General features: G+C 45.4%; 2 protein-coding genes across 2 annotated transcripts; both read right to left on the bottom strand.

The window, feature by feature from the left end:
* Positions 1 to 513: 513 nt before the first annotated feature.
* On the bottom strand, positions 514 to 3,850 carry LOC139424050 (myeloid-associated differentiation marker homolog). Its single transcript, XM_071175739.1, has 2 exons — positions 3,192 to 3,850; positions 514 to 2,964 (listed from the first exon to the last, which is right to left on the bottom strand). Exons 1-2 carry the CDS (start codon positions 3,399 to 3,401, stop codon positions 2,320 to 2,322), a joined length of 855 nt encoding a protein of 284 aa, XP_071031840.1. The 5' UTR covers positions 3,402 to 3,850; the 3' UTR covers positions 514 to 2,319.
* Positions 3,851 to 7,179: 3,329 nt separating this feature from the next.
* LOC139424049 (myeloid-associated differentiation marker-like) lies at positions 7,180 to 9,289 on the bottom strand. Its single transcript, XM_071175738.1, has 2 exons — positions 8,892 to 9,289; positions 7,180 to 7,868 (listed from the first exon to the last, which is right to left on the bottom strand). Exons 1-2 carry the CDS (start codon positions 9,156 to 9,158, stop codon positions 7,281 to 7,283), a joined length of 855 nt encoding a protein of 284 aa, XP_071031839.1. The 5' UTR covers positions 9,159 to 9,289; the 3' UTR covers positions 7,180 to 7,280.
* Positions 9,290 to 18,902: the final 9,613 nt, after the last annotated feature.

The raw sequence follows: 18,902 nt of genomic DNA, 5'->3' as shown, positions 1-18,902 counted from the left end.
CAACACTCTCTGGTTCAATCATACAGTGAGATGAGAGGGAACAAAGGTTCATGTGTGTCATTAATCATTCACACATCTCTATTGTTAGCATGTTGCCGTAGATTTTGGTTGTCAATCATTGCTATACGCTGTGCAAGTATTTTGTAGGCAAATTGTTTTACATTTTTGCCTAAAATGACATACCCAAATCTAACTGCCTGTAGCTCAGGACCTGAAGCAAGGATATGCATATTTGAAAGGAAACACTTTGAAGTTCATGGAAATGTGAAATTAATTTAGGAGAATATGACACATTAGATCTGGTAAAAGATAATACAAAGAAAAAACATGAGTTTTCAAATTTGTTTGTCCCATCAACTTTGAAATAAAAGAGAAAGGCCATCATATAACTTAGGAGTCCAGGCGCCCTTTAGATTTTGGCCACTAGACGGCAGCAGTGCATGTGCAAAGTTTTAGACTGATCAAATGAACCATTGCATTACTGTTCAAAATGTTGTATCAAGTCTGCCCAAATGTGCCTAACTGGTTTATTGATACATTTTCAAGTACATAACTGTGCACTCAAACAATAGCATGGTATTATTTCACTGTAATAGCTACTGTAAATTGGACAGTGCAGTTAGATTAACAATAATTTAAGCTTTCAGCCCATATAAGATAAGTCTATGTCCTGGGAAATGTTCTTGTTACTTACAATGTCATGCTAATCACATTAGCGCACGTTAGCTCAACCATCCTGAGGGTGGGTCACCGATCCCATAGAGGTTAATGAAAGGCATCTAGCAGAAGTAAATTAATCCACAAACACGAATATCAGTTTTTATATATCTTACATGACTGTGTTTTCATGAATTTGAGGATATAATCGTCAAGCCCATTCAAAAGCAGACAGAATGAAGTGTCTATGGATGCTTCCGAAATGGCACCCTATTCCCTATATAGTGCACTACTGAACATTTTGAATGCACCCTATGTCTGCATCTGAAAGATGGTACACTTCAATGGAAAAGGTCCCCTGTCCTGTACACAAACTTTCTCTGATTACCTCTCCCTATTCTGTGGGCTTCTAAGAAAAGGTCAACATCATAATGAAAGATCAGTTCTTGAGTTGAGTCCCCTTCCAACTCCAGTCTTTTAAAAATACCTAAACCAGCAGTTCTCAATTCTCTCCTCAGAGCCCCCCAGCTGTTCCAGAGCTATCACACCTGATTCAACGACACCTATGGAATTTTAACAGTATATGTCTAACCAGAATAAATATCTCTCTCTGGTTCTTCAAAGGGTTCTTTGTAGAACCTTTGAGATTGAGAAAGGTTCTTAATTTAATATAACCATTCTCCATAAAGGTTCTATAAATAACCATTAAAAAGGGTTCTTTATAGCACCATAAAGGGTTGTAATGATAGCGGAACCCTTTTTGGCGCTATGTAGAACTTTTTTAAAAGTTATTTTTAGAACCTTGGGAAAGGTTTCTTTATAACACCATAATAGTTCAATTTATAACCTTGTGAACATGGTTCTTTATAGAACCTTCAAAAAAGGGTTCTATATAGTACCAAAATAGGATACACTATCATTATGAGCCAAATAACTATTATTTGGCACTATATACTGTAGAGCCATTTGTTTATAGTGTGCAGTCCACATAGCACTTCAGCAGGTAATCAACTATCTGGCAGTTAGTGAGCCAACTAGCAGTACAACAATAGAACATGTCTAACAACCAAGAAAGAAGTGGTCAACATGAATATAAGATCACAAATCCTTTGCAATTGGCAGAATCTATATTGCTGCTAGTGCCTTTGGCCCAAAGGAACTAGGTTTTAGGTTATACATACCATGTTGCCAGATTAGACATTCATATTGTATTTGCATCAGGATCCAAAGTTCTGTATTTTTTATTTCTATGAAATCGATACGATCAATCATTAACTCAGCTTCCTACTGCACACTTTAATAGCTACAAGTGATAAACAGTGTGTCCTTGCCTGTAGAATCCTCATCTGCAATAAGAGTTTGTTTACAGTGTTATAGGAATAACTAAATATCTTCCACATGTCTGAGGCAAAAGACATCAGCAAATGTTCTGCCAACGTTCTGCAAATGTTCTTCTTCCAAGCTCTCAGTCATTGATTTGAAAATAAACTCTTCATTCTCTAGAAATGAAATGGATCTTTTCAACCATATGTGGAGAATCAAGATTACCAGCGTGCTGGAGTTTCTTATTCAGTAAACAGTATTTTCTCCATGCAATATGATAGTGTGTCAGTCATTGACCGGTTCTGGAAAAGTTGGAGTCAAGGTTCCTGAGAATCTGGCCTATTCCTCATCCAATGTGAAGAAGACCACCTTTATCGAGTAGATCGTATCCAAAATATAGATCACCAGGTTGATCACGGTCATGAACGTCACCACAACCAGATTGTCCCAGGGACAGGGGGAACACGGAACGGGCCGGGGGTTGTTCTCGAAACTATACAGCGGCCAGATGACCATGGCAGTCATGTACATCATGGTGGCCAGAATATTATAGACCGTGAGCAGTTTGTCAAACGAGAAGGGGAAGAGCGACAGCAGCTGACCGACAGTGAGGAAGATGATGACGAGTGCGAAGATGAAGCAGAGGGAATAAACCGCCACGCACCACTGCAGTCCCGGATGAAACAGAAACCTTGCCGGATCCAGCGACGTAAAGATAATACAGGCCAGCACAGTCTCCAGGATCTTCAGGAGGCCCGGGACAGTGGACAGGAAGCCACTGATCTCACCACCGGGCCGGAGGCGGGCCAACACCACCTCGCCGACGTACACTCCGAAACAGAGTAGGGAGCTGACGGTGGCGGCAATCTGGCGGTAGCAGGTGGGGCAGGTGAAGAAGGTGGGGTAGATGATGGAGGAGGTGAAACACATTAGTGCGGCCAGCACGGCGAAGGCCGTGGTGAAGTCATCCCAGGAGATGGGCACCTTGAGATGATGAGGAGGGGAGATGTGAGGAAAGGTTATGTCTAGGGCCAAGAGTTTTCCTGAAAAATATGTTTTCCTGAAAAATGTGCAACTGCTACTACTGCTTTACAATTGAAATAGACATTAGAAATATATAAGACAGATACACATAAGCTACGATACACGTGAGCCACAAATTCCCCTCCCACCAATCTATTCCATCAAATCCAGACAGTAAACATCCCCACCTTGGCGCTGAAGCGGGTGAACTCCATGATGAGGATGAAGAGGGAGAAGAAGCAGCAGAAGCACCAGGTGAACATGCACCAGTCCCAGTGTGTGGAGAGCACATGGCCTGCCGAGGCCACCAGACTGAAGGAGACACAGGTGAGGACCACCTCCAACATACGGATGATGCCCACCGGCAGGGTGAGAGACCTCAGGTCCAGGTTCACCATGATGAGATACTGTTGAAGGACCTATCTAGGGACTCTGGGTGACTGTTCACTCCTTGACTTTTTGTTTGGCTAAAGTTTCTCTTTTTCCTCTCTCTTTCTTCTGGCTAATGTTCTTCTTTCTGTCTCTCTCCTTTGCTCTCTTTTACCAAATGCACATATTTCACATTTGAATGAATCACTGATTCAATTAACTGTGTTCATTTACTGTTGCCTCTTAAAGACTTACATTCTCCTCTTCATGGAAGCTCACCCAGTAATGTTCTGCTGCGTCACTTTCTTTTCTCCACTGTGTCACATTGACATCTCCACTCCTCCTAACTCTCCTACCGTCTTTGTCTCTCTGTGCATTCCCCTGCCGACTAAAGACCTTCCAGTAAAGCACTACAATTTCAAGGGAGGTAAGACCTTCTCTCATTCCTGCCTTATCCAAGTCTCCTTCCCCATGCTGTGGAGACCAGAGCATGCCTGTGTCGAGCCAAACTCCTCCTGTGTTTATGATGGTGTGTAGCCCATAGAAATAGAGTGAATAGAACGGGCCTCCTCATTCATGTCAATGATTACAGCCATTGCGAGTGTACCCATAGGCTAGGTTGAAGATAACAGAGGTTAGGATAGCTTAATAATTAAATGCAAAAGCATTCTAAAATAAACAAATTCATTGCACCAGCACCTGAATGAAAATGACTGGGGAGAGAATGGTGGCAGTACAGAAAGTTCACCATCAAAGGGGAAAATAAATACAACGGAAGTGAATTTCAGACTATTACTCAGCAAACAAATAGATGAACTGTTTTACTGTCATTTTATTCATTTAAACGTTTTTAAAGTTATCTACAGCCACTTTATAACATGATTTCCCCACCACTGGTCATGTTTCCAATGCTAATCCTATAACCGAAAGGTTGGTAGATCAAATCCCCGAGCTGACAAGGTACAAATCTGTCGTTCTACCCCTGAACAAGGCAGTTAACCCACTGTTCCTAGGCCGTCATTGTGAATTTGTTCTTAACTGATTTGCCTAGTTAAATAAAGGTTAAATAAAAAAACATTTCAATTAACATTCTTGAAAATAATTACCTTGGAAATAATTACCTTGGAAATAATTACCTTGGAAATAATTACCTTGGAAATAATTACCTTGGAAATAATTGCATCACAATACCAGGCAGCCTTTGCGAGTGTACCCATGAGTTTAGAGGTTCCAAGCCCGTTCTGTTCATTCTATTTCTATGGTGTATCCTGCCCTCTCTTGGCTTAATTGCACGTTTTACGACCCAGTCTTATCTGGCTCGCCCACGCCACACATGATGGACTCTGGTTTCTGTCAAAGGTAAACTTCAATACTGACCCAATCCCTGGGAGTGGGACCATATCAAACCTGGGTTCAAATAAGATTTGAAATCTTTAAAATACTTTGAGCATTTGATTGAGTCTACTTGGAAAGACAGTGGGGTTCGCACCTTTGGGACTATTCTATTGGATCCATTGTGTCAGGTAAGCTCAATCAAGCACAACTACAGCATTTGAAAGATTTCTGATACTATTTGCACCCAGCTCTGGTCCAAGTGCACATCCCCAACCAGGGAAACCCAGGCTTGCGAAGTAACCTCACATTTGTTCAGTTTAATGTTCCTAACTTAACTTAAGCTCTTTTTTGACACTTGATGGCTATTGACTAATATCCTCATCCATGTTCTTGAGAAAGGGAGAGAAAGAGATGGAGGGAAGGGGGAGGAGTGGTAGGCAAAGGATTTGTAGAGGAACTATTCTGTTTCCACTGAAAATGGAAATCGAATAGTGTTCTGGTTGATAAAGATAATATGATATCAAATCAAACTTTATTTGTCACATGCGCCGAATACAACAAGTGTAGACCTTACCGTGAAATGCTTACTTACTTATATGCATACTACTGCCCCAGTTCAGAGTGTACCATACCAACTTTGAATGTAACACTCTAAATGATTTTTGGAATCATTTACAAAATGTATTACATTTGGATTCACTGGTGCCACTAGGGATACACAATAATGAAAAATGAGTTCACCGAGATGTACAATTGTTTTGATTAATTGACTCTACTGCCAATGTTTGTCTATGGAGATTGCATGGTTGTGTCAACAGCAGCAGCTGTCTCAACTGAAGGACAATGATCCCTTTAAATATTGTCAGTGCATTGCCTAACTCCCTCTCACTGTTATATACCCTCATATTATTCCTCCTTCTCCTCTCTCTATATACTTCTCCTTCTATCTCCCTCTCCCTCTTCTCTCTCTCTATTTCTCTCTCGTTCTCTCCCACTCTCCCTTCTCCCTCTCTCTATATCTGCCTCATCCATTTTTCACTTTTACCTCCCTCTTGATCTGTGCCAAGGAGACAGCAGCAACATAACTTCATTTCTCTTTTGAACAAATCAATAATCCCTGTCAAAGGTTGCAAGACAGAAGAAAAGATGTGGACATAAAAGACCTTGACTTCATTACCATAATCAGATCAGGAACCTCCATCATTCTGTTGGCTTCTGTTTTGGAACAATGATTCTTCATTCGTCACTTAACTTAATTTCTCTCATGAAGGAAGGAATAACCCCTGCCATGTGTATCACAAAACAAAGTGTGGGCATGAGAGACCTTGACATCATTACCATAAACAGATCACCAACCACAATTATTCTGCTGTCTTTTTAGAAATTATAATTAGTTTAGCAGCCTCAGAATGGCCCAATATGTTCCCTATCAAATCGAATCTGTGGTAAGCCACGGTCCGTGAGGGATTCAGATGCTGCCTGTGTAAGAGAGTGATGTCATCCAGGTGGGACGGAGCGGAGTGTGGTTGAGACTTATCTCGCTGTCGGCTTCCCCGCCGCACTCAGCAAACACAGAAAGAGACATGAAAGCAAAGCCCTGGGCTGGACCTCGACATCCCATGCCATTTCATCCAATGGGCCTCTCATAGCAGACACATCCTAGCAAACAGGGGGAGGGAGGGAGCGTTGCTGAATGTCCTTTAACAGTGTTGTAGAAAGAGAATAGGTGTTAAGCAAATGTTTTCTTTATTTTATTGTTATATAACATTATTAAAACAATTTGGTCACGTCAGCTAAATGTCAATAGTTATGTTTTACTCATTCAGATTCATGTTTGAGCTGAATTCTGTCATATCTGTCTGGATTGCATGTTTGTCAGGATTAGAGTAGGTACAGGGGAGAGAGAGAGAAAGAGAGAGAGAGAGAGAGAGAGAGAGAGAGAGAGGAAGAGCTGTGATAGCCGACAACTGCATAGCAGATCTGTTTTTATTTGGGCCATGACAAAGGTGTAATATCGTTGGAGCTGTCAAATCAGTAAAACCAATGATCTGCTATGCAGTTGCGGGTTATCGGTGGTTAACGCTGAACTGATTGAATCAAGGCCAGAGAGACAGAGATGAAATGGAGAACAGAATATGAGAATAAAATGAACAGCTCTTTGATCTTTCTATTCACTTTGATTACAGCCCATGTGGACTGCGTAGGGCGCACTGCATAGTTCCTTGTGTATTTTAAAGACGGGAAGACAAAATATACATTGAATCTACGTACGGATCCAAGCATTCAGAACATTCTTATCCACCTCATGGTTTGTGAATTGCTAGCAGTATTATAACCCCATTTCATCCATGAAGAAGCATTATCATTCACAATGTAATCTTTCCCAGTAAAACGGTTATTATCCACCATACAGAGACGTTCTCCCAATACCAATTAGTGTTCTAAAAAAACAGCATGGTTACAGGTTGCTGTATTTATACAAAAGCAAAGTTCAGTCTATTGTTTAAGATCCGGCACTGTGTTTCAGGGCCAGTTCTCAGGTTGGGTAAGGTGGGTGACCTTTGACCTTTGTCCTAAGCCGGGGTGACGAAGAACACCAGCCTGAAAGAGTAGACCGTGTCCACAATGTAAACCACAAGGTTGAAACAGGTCATGAACGCCACTACAACCTGGTTATCCCAGTAGCAGTTGCGGCCACACCCGCTGGGTCTGCTGTGGTTGTTCTGGAAGCTATAGAGAGGCCATATCACCACGCACGTCATGTACATCAGCACGGCCAGCACGTTGTAGCCCGTCAGCACCTTGTCGAACGGGAACGGGAAGAGCGACAGCAGGCGGCAGATAGTAAAGAGGATGATGATGAGGGCGAAGATGAAACATAGCGAATAGACCGCCACGCACCACTGGAGCCCTGGGAACCGCGAGTAGGAGCCATGGTCCAGAGAGATGAAGATGATGCAGGCCACGAAGGCCTCGAGGACCTTGAGGAGGCCCGGGACGGTGGAGAGGAAGCCGCTGATCTCGCCGGGTTTGGCCCGGATCAGGCCCACCTCCGTGGCGTACAAGAGGAAGGCCAGACAGGAAATGACGGTGGCGGCGATCTGCTTCCCGCAGGAGACACACGTGAAGAACGTGGGGTAGATGATGGAGGCAGCCAGCACCTGTTAAAGCCCAAGACAATAGATGATGATGGTGGATGAATAACAGCAATGGAATTTAATAAACAACATCAGAGTTTGAAGACAATAACATTGAATGTCAGTGGACTTAATTGACTCATTAAAGTTGTCAAAGTTCTATGCGTATCACCTGATACTTCTACTTAATCTACTACCAATGTAGCTCCTACTCAATAAACCATTCCAAAATATTGGCAAAGCTACAGGAACTCCAACGCACACCTTATTAATGGTTAAACGCCTTTCCTTTAATTGCATTTATCCAATTTTCTCACTGATCTGACTAGAGGTGATATATGGACTACACTAGAGAAAAAGATAGATTAGCTGCCTTGCTGTTGTGACATACTGAAGATGAGATCATCACTTTGATCAATAACTTGTTCTAGTTCAGTGGAACTAGCAATTAGAAATGACTATTACCACATCAGTATCTGCTGGCGTCTATGTCTCAGTATAAGTTCATTCGCAATTAGTGTGAGAGTAAATGTATGCACACGACTAGCGATTGCTGCCATTATTGGATCGACCAACAACTCTAAGTGGTACTAAAATATTGCATGTTTCATTTAACCACTTTGTTCATGTACCGTATGATAACAACAACTGTCTGATCAAGGTCCAGGGCTGATACTCACTATATAAGGGCAAAATATATTTATAAAAAAGTAAGTAGCCTTATCTTGGCCAGAACGGCCCGTAGGTGCTGGAACCTAACTCCTGTTTCTGATGCATGAAGCAGTGTGATGTACAAGTACACCTCCTCGAACAGAAGTCTAATCTATGGCAGGGAAGATTGATGTGTAATTTCCCAAAAATCGCCTTTTAATTGATTTACAATTACACAAAAGTAAACTACACACATCCATCTCTACTCTAGTTTTCAATGCTTATATCGTCTCAAATGTAACTGTCACACATTAACACTAATATTTAGGTGTGTTATCTGGATTCTACCCCTTATAGTCTAACCCACAGACAAAAGACGACGTGGACGTTACCCACCATGAGCGTGGACAGCATGGCAAAGGCGGTGGTGAAGTCGTCCCAGGAGATGGGCACCCGGGCATTGAGGGTGGTGAACTCCATGATGAGGATGAGGAGGGTGACGAAGCAACAGAAGACCCAGGTGAACATGCACCAGGCCCAGTAGGATGAGCCGAAGTGACCCACCGAGGCCACCAGGCTGAAGGAGATACAGGTGAGGACCACCTCCAGCATTCTCACGATGCCCACGGGCACCGTCAGGGTCCGCGTGTCCAGGGTCACCATGGCGATGCTAGTTCTGGTCAAATCCGGCTGTCAAGTACAGTACTGTACGGTGGTTCTACCTTTTAACCTACTCAAACCGATTGTAGATGTCTATTTTTTGTTTTCTCACCGAGTTTTTTTTCACTGTTGATCTCTTTGCACTTTGATCTCTCTTCCACTTCTTTGGACAGCTCTCTCTCTCTCTCTCTCTCTCTGAGCCCCCCTGCCTCCTCTCCCTGACGACTCAAAAACAATAATTCTCTACTTGTCACACCTCTCTCTGACACTCTCTGTCAGTCTCCTCAGGCTTCTGTCTTCTTCTCTTCCTCTCCTCTTCCTGTATGCGATCCTCCTGTATCTGATACTCCTGTATGTGATCCCATGTAAAGTCTGGACTGCTCTGACAGGGCCACGGTACTGTAGGAATGCAGAGAAGGGTGTAGACTGTTTGCCACTTCCTCTGCTACCTTATCAGGCCTTCCTCAAATGGTACTCAGGTGAATGTTTGATTATAGGCTTTGTGTGTGTGTGTGTGTGTGTGTGTGTGTGTGTGTGTGTGTGTGTGTGTGTGTGTGTGTGTGTGTGTGTGTGTGTGTGTGTGTGTGTGTGTGTGTGTGTGTGTGTGTGTGTGTGTGTGTGTGTGTGTGTGTGTGTGTGTGTGTGTGTGTACGTGTGTGTGTGTGTGCATGCGTGTGTGTGTGCATGCGTGTGTGTGTGTGTGCATGCGTGTGTGTCAAGCCCCGGATGTCAATGCTGTGTGATTATGAAATAGGGTGTAGTTGGTCACCCTTTTCTTATCAGTAAAAGTGAATAATACCTCAGTTATTTAAGTAGTACATATACTGAGCTGATCTTGCTGTGTATTATACCATAGCCTACTGTATAATGTATACGATACGATATACTTCATTGTCCAGTTACATTCATTTCATGACGTCAGCATACAAATACACTAACACAGCACAATATATTACATGCAGTACAGAAACACTGGAAAGCACACAAGTCACACATTTACGTTTTCACATATTCAGTCTCTGCAGTCTACTGTCCGACCATGTATTGTGCCTACGTCTGTCCTATGTCCCACTGTTCAGCATCCTACATCTGTCCTATGTCCCACTGTTCAGCATCCTACGTCTGTCATATGTCCCACTGTTCAGCATCCTACATCTGACCTATGTCTCACTGTTCAGCATCCTACATCTGTCCTATGTCTCACTGTTCAGCATCCTACATCTGTCCTATGTCTCACTGTTAAGCATCCTACATCTGTCCTATGTCCCACTGTTCAGCATCCTACATCTGTCCGTTGCATTCCTGTTCAGCATCCTACATCTGTCCTATGTCTCACTGTTCAGCATCCTACATCTTTCCTATGTCTCACTGTTAAGCATCCTACATCTGTCCTATGTCTCACTGTTCAGCATCCTACATCTGTCCTAGGCCACACTGTTCAGCATCCTACATCTGTCCTATGTCCCACTATTCAGCATCCTACATATGTCCTATGTCCCACTGTTCAGCATCCTACATCTGTCCTCTCTCTCACTGTTCAGCATCCTACATCTGTCCTATGTCTCACTGTTCAGCATCCTACATCTGTCCTATGTCACACTGTTCAGCATCCTACATCTGTCCTCTCTCTCACTGTTCAGCATCCTACATCTGTCCTCTCTCTCACTGTTCAGCATCCTACATCTGTCCTATGTCTCACTGTTCAGCATCCTACATCTGTCCTATGTCCCACTCTTCAGCATCCTACATCCGTCCTATGTCCCACTGTTCAGCATCCTACATATGTCCTATGTCCCACTGTTCAGCATCCTACATCTCTCCTATGTCTCACTGTTCAGAAATCCTACATCTGTCCTATGTCCCACTGTTCAGCATCCTACATCTGTCCTATGTGTCACTATTCAGCATCCTACATCTGTCCTATGTCCCACTGTTCAGCATCCTACATCTGACCTATGTCTCACTGTTCAGCATCCTACATCTGTCCTCTCTCTCACTGTTCAGCATCCTACATCTGTCCTCTCTCTCACTGTTCAGCATCCTACATCTGTCCTATGTCTCACTGTTCAGCATCCTACATCCATCCTATGTCCCACTGTTCAGCATCCTACATCTGTCCTATGTCCCACTGTTCAGCATCCTACATCTGTCCTCTCTCTCACTGTTCAGCATCCTACATCTGTCCTATGTCTCTCTGTTCAGCATCCTACATCCATCCTATGTCCCACTATTCAGCATCCTACATCTGTCCTATGTCCCACTGTTCAGCATCCTACATCTGTCCTCTCTCTCACTGTTCAGCATCCTACATCCGTCCTATGTCCCACTGTTCAGCATCCTACATCTGTCCTATGTCTCACCGTTCAGCATCCTACATCTGTCCTCTCTCTCACTGTTCAGCATCCTACATCTGTCCTCTCTCTCACTGTTCAGCATCCTACATCTGTCCTCTCTCTCACTGTTCAGCATCCTACATCTGTCCTATGTCTCACTGTTCAGCATCCTACATCCGTCCTATATCCCACTGTTCAGCATCCTACATCTGTCCTATGTCTCACTGTTCAGCATCCTACATCTGTCCTATGTCCCACTGTTCGGCATCCTACATCTGTCTTATGTCTCACTGTTCGGCATCCTACATCTGTCCTATGTCTCACTGTTTAGCATCCTACATCTGTCCTCTCTCTCACTGTTCAGCATCCTACATCTGTCCTATGTCTCACTGTTCAGCATCCTACATCCGTTCTTTGTCCCACTGTTCAGCATCCTACATATGTCCTATGTCCCACTGTTCAGCATCCTACATCTCTCCTATGTCTCACTGTTCAGAATCCTACATCTGTCCTATGTCCCACTGTTCAGCATCCTACATCTGTCCTATGTCTCACTATTCAGCATCCTACATCTGTCGTATGTCCCACTGTTCAGCATCCTACATCTGACCTATGTCTCACTGTTCAGCATCCTACATCTGTCCTCTCTCTCACTGTTCAGCATCCTACATCTGTCCTATGTCTCACTGTTCAGCATCCTACATCCGTCCTATGTCCCACTCTTCAGCATCCTACATCTGTCCTATGTCTCACTGTTTAGCATCCTACATCTGTCCTCTCTCTCACTGTTCAGCATCCTACATCTGTCCTCTCTCTCACTGTTCAGCATCCTACATCTGTCCTATGTCTCACTGTTCAGCATCCTACATCCATCCTATGTCTCACTGTTCAGCATCCTACATCTGTCCTATGTCTCACTGTTCAGCATCCTACATCTGTCCTCTCTTTCACTGTTCAGCATCCTACATCTGTCCTCTCTCTCACTGTTCAGCATCCTACATCTGTCCTATGTCTCACTGTTCAGCATCCTACATCCGTCCTATGTCCCACTGTTCAGCATCCTACATATGTCGTATGTCTCACTGTTCAGCATCCTACATCTGTCCTATGTCCCACTGTTCGGCATCCTACATCTGTCCTATGTCTCACTGTTCAGCATCCTACATCTGTCCTATGTCCCACTGTTCAGCATCCTACGTCTGTCCAATGTCTCACTGTTCAGCATCCTACGTCTGTCCTATGTCTCACTGTTCAGCATCCTGCATCTGTCCTATGTCCCACTGTTCAGCATCCTACATCCGTCCTATGTCCCACTATTCAGCATCCTACATCTGTCCTAGGACATTGTGGATAGAGATGGGGATGGTGTAAGTTCTGCTAAGACATTGTGGATAGAGATGGGGATGGTGTAAGTTCTGCTAGGACATTGTGGATAGAGATCGGGATGGTGTAAGTTCTGCTAGGACATTGTGGATAGGGATAGGGATGGTGTAAGATAGGGATGTAAGATAGGGATGGTGTAACGTGACAGCCCCCTGTTCAGCAGGAAGTCCAGCATCCACAAGGTAAGGCTAGGGTCCACCAGGTGGTGGTCCACCTGCCTGAGTGGTAAGGTTGGGGTCCACCCGCCTGGGTGGTAAAGCTGGGGTCCACCTGGTGGTGGTCCACCCGCCTGGGTGGCAAGGTTGGAGTCCACCAGGTGATGGTCCACCTGCCTGGGTGGTAAGGCTGGGGTCCACCAGGTGGTGGTCCACCCACCTTGGTGGTAAGGCTAGGGTCTTACCTTGTGGGGTCCACCTGCCTGGGTGGTAAGGCTGGGGTCCACCAGGTGGTGGTCCATCCACCTGGGTGGTAAGGTTGGGGTCCACCAGGTGGTGGTCCACCTGCCTGGGTGGTAAGGCTACCTTGTGGGGTCCACCTGCCTGGGTGGTAAGGCTGGGGTCCACCAGGTGGTGGTCCACCTGCCTGGGTAGTAAGGCTAGGGTCCACCAGGTGGTGGTCCACCCGCCTGGGTGGTAAGGTTGGGGTCCACCAGGTGGTGGTCCACCAGCCAGGCTAGGGTCTTACCTTGTGGGGTCCACCTGTCTGGGTGGTAAGGCTAGGGTCTTACCTTGTGGGGTCCACCCGCCTGTTGGGAGAGTTTGTCACAGACAAGGTGAGGCTACATGCAGTTAAAAGCAAAGGAGAAGTCCAGGAAAAGGATGTGCATATAAGAGTGAGGCCTCTCCAGGTGTGTCACGGCACTGTGCAACACTGTCAGGATTTCATCCTCCACTGGTCTGTTCTTCCTGTATGCAAACTGCATTGAGTCAAGGGCTCTGTCTTTATGAGACCTGAGACGTGTGAGTATCAAATGCTCACAACGACTGATGTTAACGCCACAGGACGATAGTAATTCAGCTCCGCCTTTGGAACTGCTCGCATCTCAGATGTCTTCCTGAGTGACACACTAAGTATGACAGTAGAGTGACACACTAAGTACACAGTTGGTTTCTCATTTAGTGACATTACTCAGTCCTGTGTTTGTTGACATCTGGCATTCTGGTCTCTAACACTCCAGGGTGAAGTTACAGATCTAGGATCAGCTTCCCCTCCACCAAACATAACCGTAAACGAAAATCCACTCCAAAACTAAATTTTGGTATTTGTTTCATTAGTCCACTTTTGATACAGTCCCAAAATATTTTGCATGTCAGCAGTCAAGATGTTGGACTTTCAACATGAAAGACTGTCACCGGTCACATCATGATAATGCAAAATGGAAAATCACCATGATGATGAAAAAATAAATACCAGAAGATACTAAAGATCAGTGTCTAGGGGCAACTTGACCCTACTCTTGGTCTCGAACAGAGCCAAAACACCTGTGGATCTGTCCAAGAACAAATATTATTTGAAGAAGCAGAGAAAGTGCTGGGGAACGGGAAACTACGGTAAGATAGCAAGTAGAGAGAAAGAGAAAAAGAAAGAAGGAAATGCATAGAGAAGAGACAAAGAAAGAAAGAAGAGAGAGAGAGAGAGAGGGAGGTAGAGGGAGGTAGAGGGGGGTAGAGGGAAAGAGAGAGGGAGACAGAGAACATGAGTGATCAAATGCTAATCCTTTACCCACAGAGAAAAATGTATCCTTCTCTCTCTGTTTCTCTTTCCCTCTCATTACATGTATTCTCTATTCTATGAAAATAAAGAACATTCCTTCCTTCACAAGGTTTTTCAATAGTTTTAATATGTTGAAATACCCTCTTGGTATGTTTGGACCAACCAAGCATTATAAAAACATCTCCATTAAACATGACCAGTAGGAAGGAAAGGAAAAGAAGGACCAGGAGGAAGGAAAAGAGAAGAGTGTGGGTGAGGGAGAGAAGGAGGGAGAGGATGATTGGAAGAGAGAGAGGGAAAGAGAGATGGCTATAAAGATGGGTATAAACTTCAATGCATAATGTATGATTGATAGAAACACACAAACTTACATACTCTGCAGACACTCATTGTTGCATACACACACTGAAACAGTCATAACTGATGCACAAACTGCACAACACATACACACTGAAACAGTCATAACTGATGCACAAACTGCACAACATACACAACATAAACATTCACATACACACATTAAAATGTATTTGGTCACTGAAGCGCTAACACAGACACACATAAACACCCACACACACACACACACACACACACACACACACACACACACACACACACACACACACACACACACACACACACACACACACACACACGTGACGCAGTACTCTCCACTTTACCCCACACTATCTCCTACACACTGTGTCCCTCACAGCCACATACAGTGTCCAGACAGGACACACACAGCAGCAGTCAGGAATGACGTCAGCAGCACTCATCAGGTATATGACAGCTCTCATTTATTAAATATGCTTGTTTCCTGTAGTTCTGACCTCAATACTGACTGTAGTGACGTCCATTCATCCCACACACCTCTATAGAGTTCAACAGGCATACTGGCTGGGTTTGTACACTATGTTATAGAGTCCTGCAGGTATACTGGCTGGGTTTGTACACTATGTTACAGAGTCCTGCAGGCATACTGGCTGGGTTTGTACACTATGTTATAGAGTCCTGCAGGCATACTGGCTGGGTTTGTACACTATGTTACAGAGTCCTGCAGGCATATTGGCTGGGTTTGTAGACTATGTTACAGAGTCCTGCAGGCATACTGGCTGTGTTTGTAGACTATGTTACAGAGTCCTGCAGGCATACTGGCTGGGTTTGTACACTATGTTACAGAGTCCTGCAGGCATACTGGCTGGGTTTGTACACTATGTTATAGAGTCCTGCAGGCATACTGGCTGGGTTTGTACACTATGTTACAGAGTCCTGCAGGCATATTGGCTGGGTTTGTAGACTATGTTACAGAGTCCTGCAGGCATACTGGCTGTGTTTGTAGACTATGTTACAGAGTCCTGCAGGCATACTGGCTGGGTTTGTACACTATGTTACAGAGTCCTGCAGGCATATTGGCTGTGTTTGTAGACTATGTTATAGAGTCATGCAGGCATACTGGCTGGGTTTGTAGAATATGTTATAGAGTCATGCAGGCATACTGGCTGTGTTTGTAGAATATGTTATAGAGTCCTGCAGGCATACTGGCTGTGTTTGTAGACTATGTTACAGAGACCTACAGGCATACTGGCTGGGTTTGTAGACTATGTTACAGAGACCTGCAGGCATACTGGCTGGGTTTGTAGACTATGTTATAGAGTCCTGCAGGCATACTGGCTGTGTTTGTAGACTATGTTACAGAGTCCTGCAGGCATATTGGCTGTGTTTGTAGACTATGTTACAGAGACCTGAAGGCATACTGGCTGGGTTTGTATACTATGTTATAGAGTCATGCAGGCATACTGGCTGGATTTGTAGAATATGTTAGTGGGTTATCTGTTTGAATGGGGTTTTGCATTAAACATAGCAGTTTCTCTATTTTGGCCCCCTGACTCCAAGACACCTCTGTATTTGTGAAATAATTGGAGCACATTCTTCTTGTTACCAGTTCTCTCTCTCTCTCTGTCAGTTTCTTTTAAAATGTATATTTTTCATACTGCAGTTGGGAGATGGCACCTCCATTGTAAACTTTGACAGTGCTTCTCCCTTCTTGACGGTCTTGGATGTCAAAGATTTTAGAAATGGACAGATTTGATAACAACTATGAGAGGAGGGAAGGGGAGGGAAACTTGTCTCCCACAGACTGTGAGGAGGATAAGGTGAGGGATGACACTGTGGAGGTGGAGGGAGGGAACGAGGAAGGACTCTGTGAAGGTGGAGGGAGGGAACGAGGAAGGACTCTGTGAAGGTGGAGGGAGGGAACGAGGAAGGACTCTGTGGAGGTGGAGGGAGGGAACATGGAAGGACTCTGTGGAGGTGGAGGGAGGGAACGTGGAAGGACTATGTGGAAGTGGCGGGAGGGAATGAGGAATGACTCTGTGGAGGTGGAGGGAGGGAACGAGGAAGGACTCTGTGGAGGTGGAGGGAGGGAACGAGGAAGGAATCTGTGGAGGTGAAGGGAGGTAACAAGGAAGGATTCTGTGGAGGAAGAGAACGTGGAAGGACTCTGTGGAGGTGGAGGGAGGGAACGAGGAAGGACTATGTGGAGGTGGAGGAAGGGAACGTGGAAGGAATCTGTGGAGGTTGAGGGAGGGAACGAGAAAGGACTATGGGGAGGTGGAGGGAGGTAACGAGGAAGGAATCTGTGGAGGTCGAAGGAGGGAAGGAAGGATGATGCTGTGGAGGTATAGGGAGGGAACGAGGGATGACACTGGAGGTGGAGGGTGGGAACGAGTGATGATGCTGTGGAGGTGGAGGTAGGGAATGAGGGATGACACTGGAGGTGGAGGGTGAGAACGAGGGATGATTATGTGAAGGTGGAGGGAGGGAATGAGGGATGACACCGTGGAGGTGGATGGTGGGAACGAGGGATGAGACTGTGGTGAGGGTAGGGAACGAGGGATGATGCTGTGGAGGTGGAGGTAGGGAACGAGGGATGATGCTGTGGAGGTGGAGGGAGGGAACGAGGGATGATGCTGTGGAGGTGGAGGTAGGGAATGAGGGATGATGCTGTGGAGGTGGAGGTAGGGAAAGTTGGATGATGCTGTGGAGGTGGAGGTAGGGAACGAGGGATGATGCTGTGGAGGTGGGGAACGAGGGAGGAAGAGAGTCATAGAACAGCACACTGCTGGTCTGCTGTGACCTGATAATGTGTCATTCTTTCTCTCTGTCAGGGAAACAGAGCACCCCCCCCTGTCTCCCCCTCTCATGTATACCTTAAAGTAAAATCCCCATCAATTAGGCTGCTTAGATATTTATATTTATCCATCAATCAGTTACAGCATCTCTCTCCATCACTGGCTCTCTCTCTCTCGCTCTCTCTCTCCCCCCCTTTATCTCTCTCTCTCTCCCCATTCTCTCCCCCCCCCCTTTCTCTCTTTCTCTCCATCAATCAAGGTCAGATGTACTGTTAATTTGAGAACATGCTCAGAAGAGTGTAGGGCTGAGAAGGGGGCGTCGTGGAGGGTTTTAATTATTCACATCTGATGTGAACCTGCTGTCATGTTGACAAATGACCAATGTCACCATTCCCATAGAGGAGCAAAGAATGAACACAAAAAATACTGGATATTCATACATGTATTCATAACATCAGATTGCTGTTACACTCCTTGTTCCAATCACTGATAACGTCACCCTCTGTTACAGTCTGCCCCTACAATAACAAGAACCCAGCCAGATCCAAGGATCGTCGGGATTATCAGGAATTATCTCCATTCTCAACACTCCTTTTTCCCACCCCTGGAAGCCAAAACGTCTCCACTTCTCTTCCTCCTGTAATGGGATGATACTGTGGAGGTGAAGGGAGGGAACGAGGGATGATGCTGTGGAGGTGGAGGGTGGGAGCGAGGGATGATGCCGTGGAGGTGGAGGGTGGGAACGAGGGATGACACCGTGGAGGAGGAGGGTGGGAACGAGGGATGATGCTGTGGACGTGGAGGGGGGGAATGAGGGATGATGCTGTGGAGGTAGAGGGTGGGAACGAGGGATGATGTTGTGGAGGTGGAGGGTGGGAACGAGGGATGATGCTGTGGAGGTGAAGGGAGGGTACGAGGGATGATGCTGTGGAGGTGGAGGGTGGGAACGAAGGATGATGCTGTGGAGGTGGAGGGTGGGAACGAGGGATGATGCTGTGGAGGTGGAGGGTGGGAACGAGGGATGATGCTGTGGAGGTGGAGGGTGGGAACGAGGGATGATGCTGTGGAGGTGGAGGGTGGGAACGAGGGATGATGCTGTGGAGGTGAAGGGAGGGAACGAGTGATGATGCTGTGGAGGTGGAGGGTGGGAACGAGGGATGATGCTGTGGAGGTGGAGGACAGAGGTT

The sequence above is a fragment of the Oncorhynchus clarkii genome, chromosome 13 (genome assembly GCF_045791955.1).
Source record: "Oncorhynchus clarkii lewisi isolate Uvic-CL-2024 chromosome 13, UVic_Ocla_1.0, whole genome shotgun sequence".
Lineage (NCBI taxonomy): Eukaryota > Metazoa > Chordata > Actinopteri > Salmoniformes > Salmonidae > Oncorhynchus > Oncorhynchus clarkii.
The sequence above is the reverse complement of the archived record's forward strand: the minus strand, read 5'-3'. Positions and strand labels throughout refer to the sequence as shown.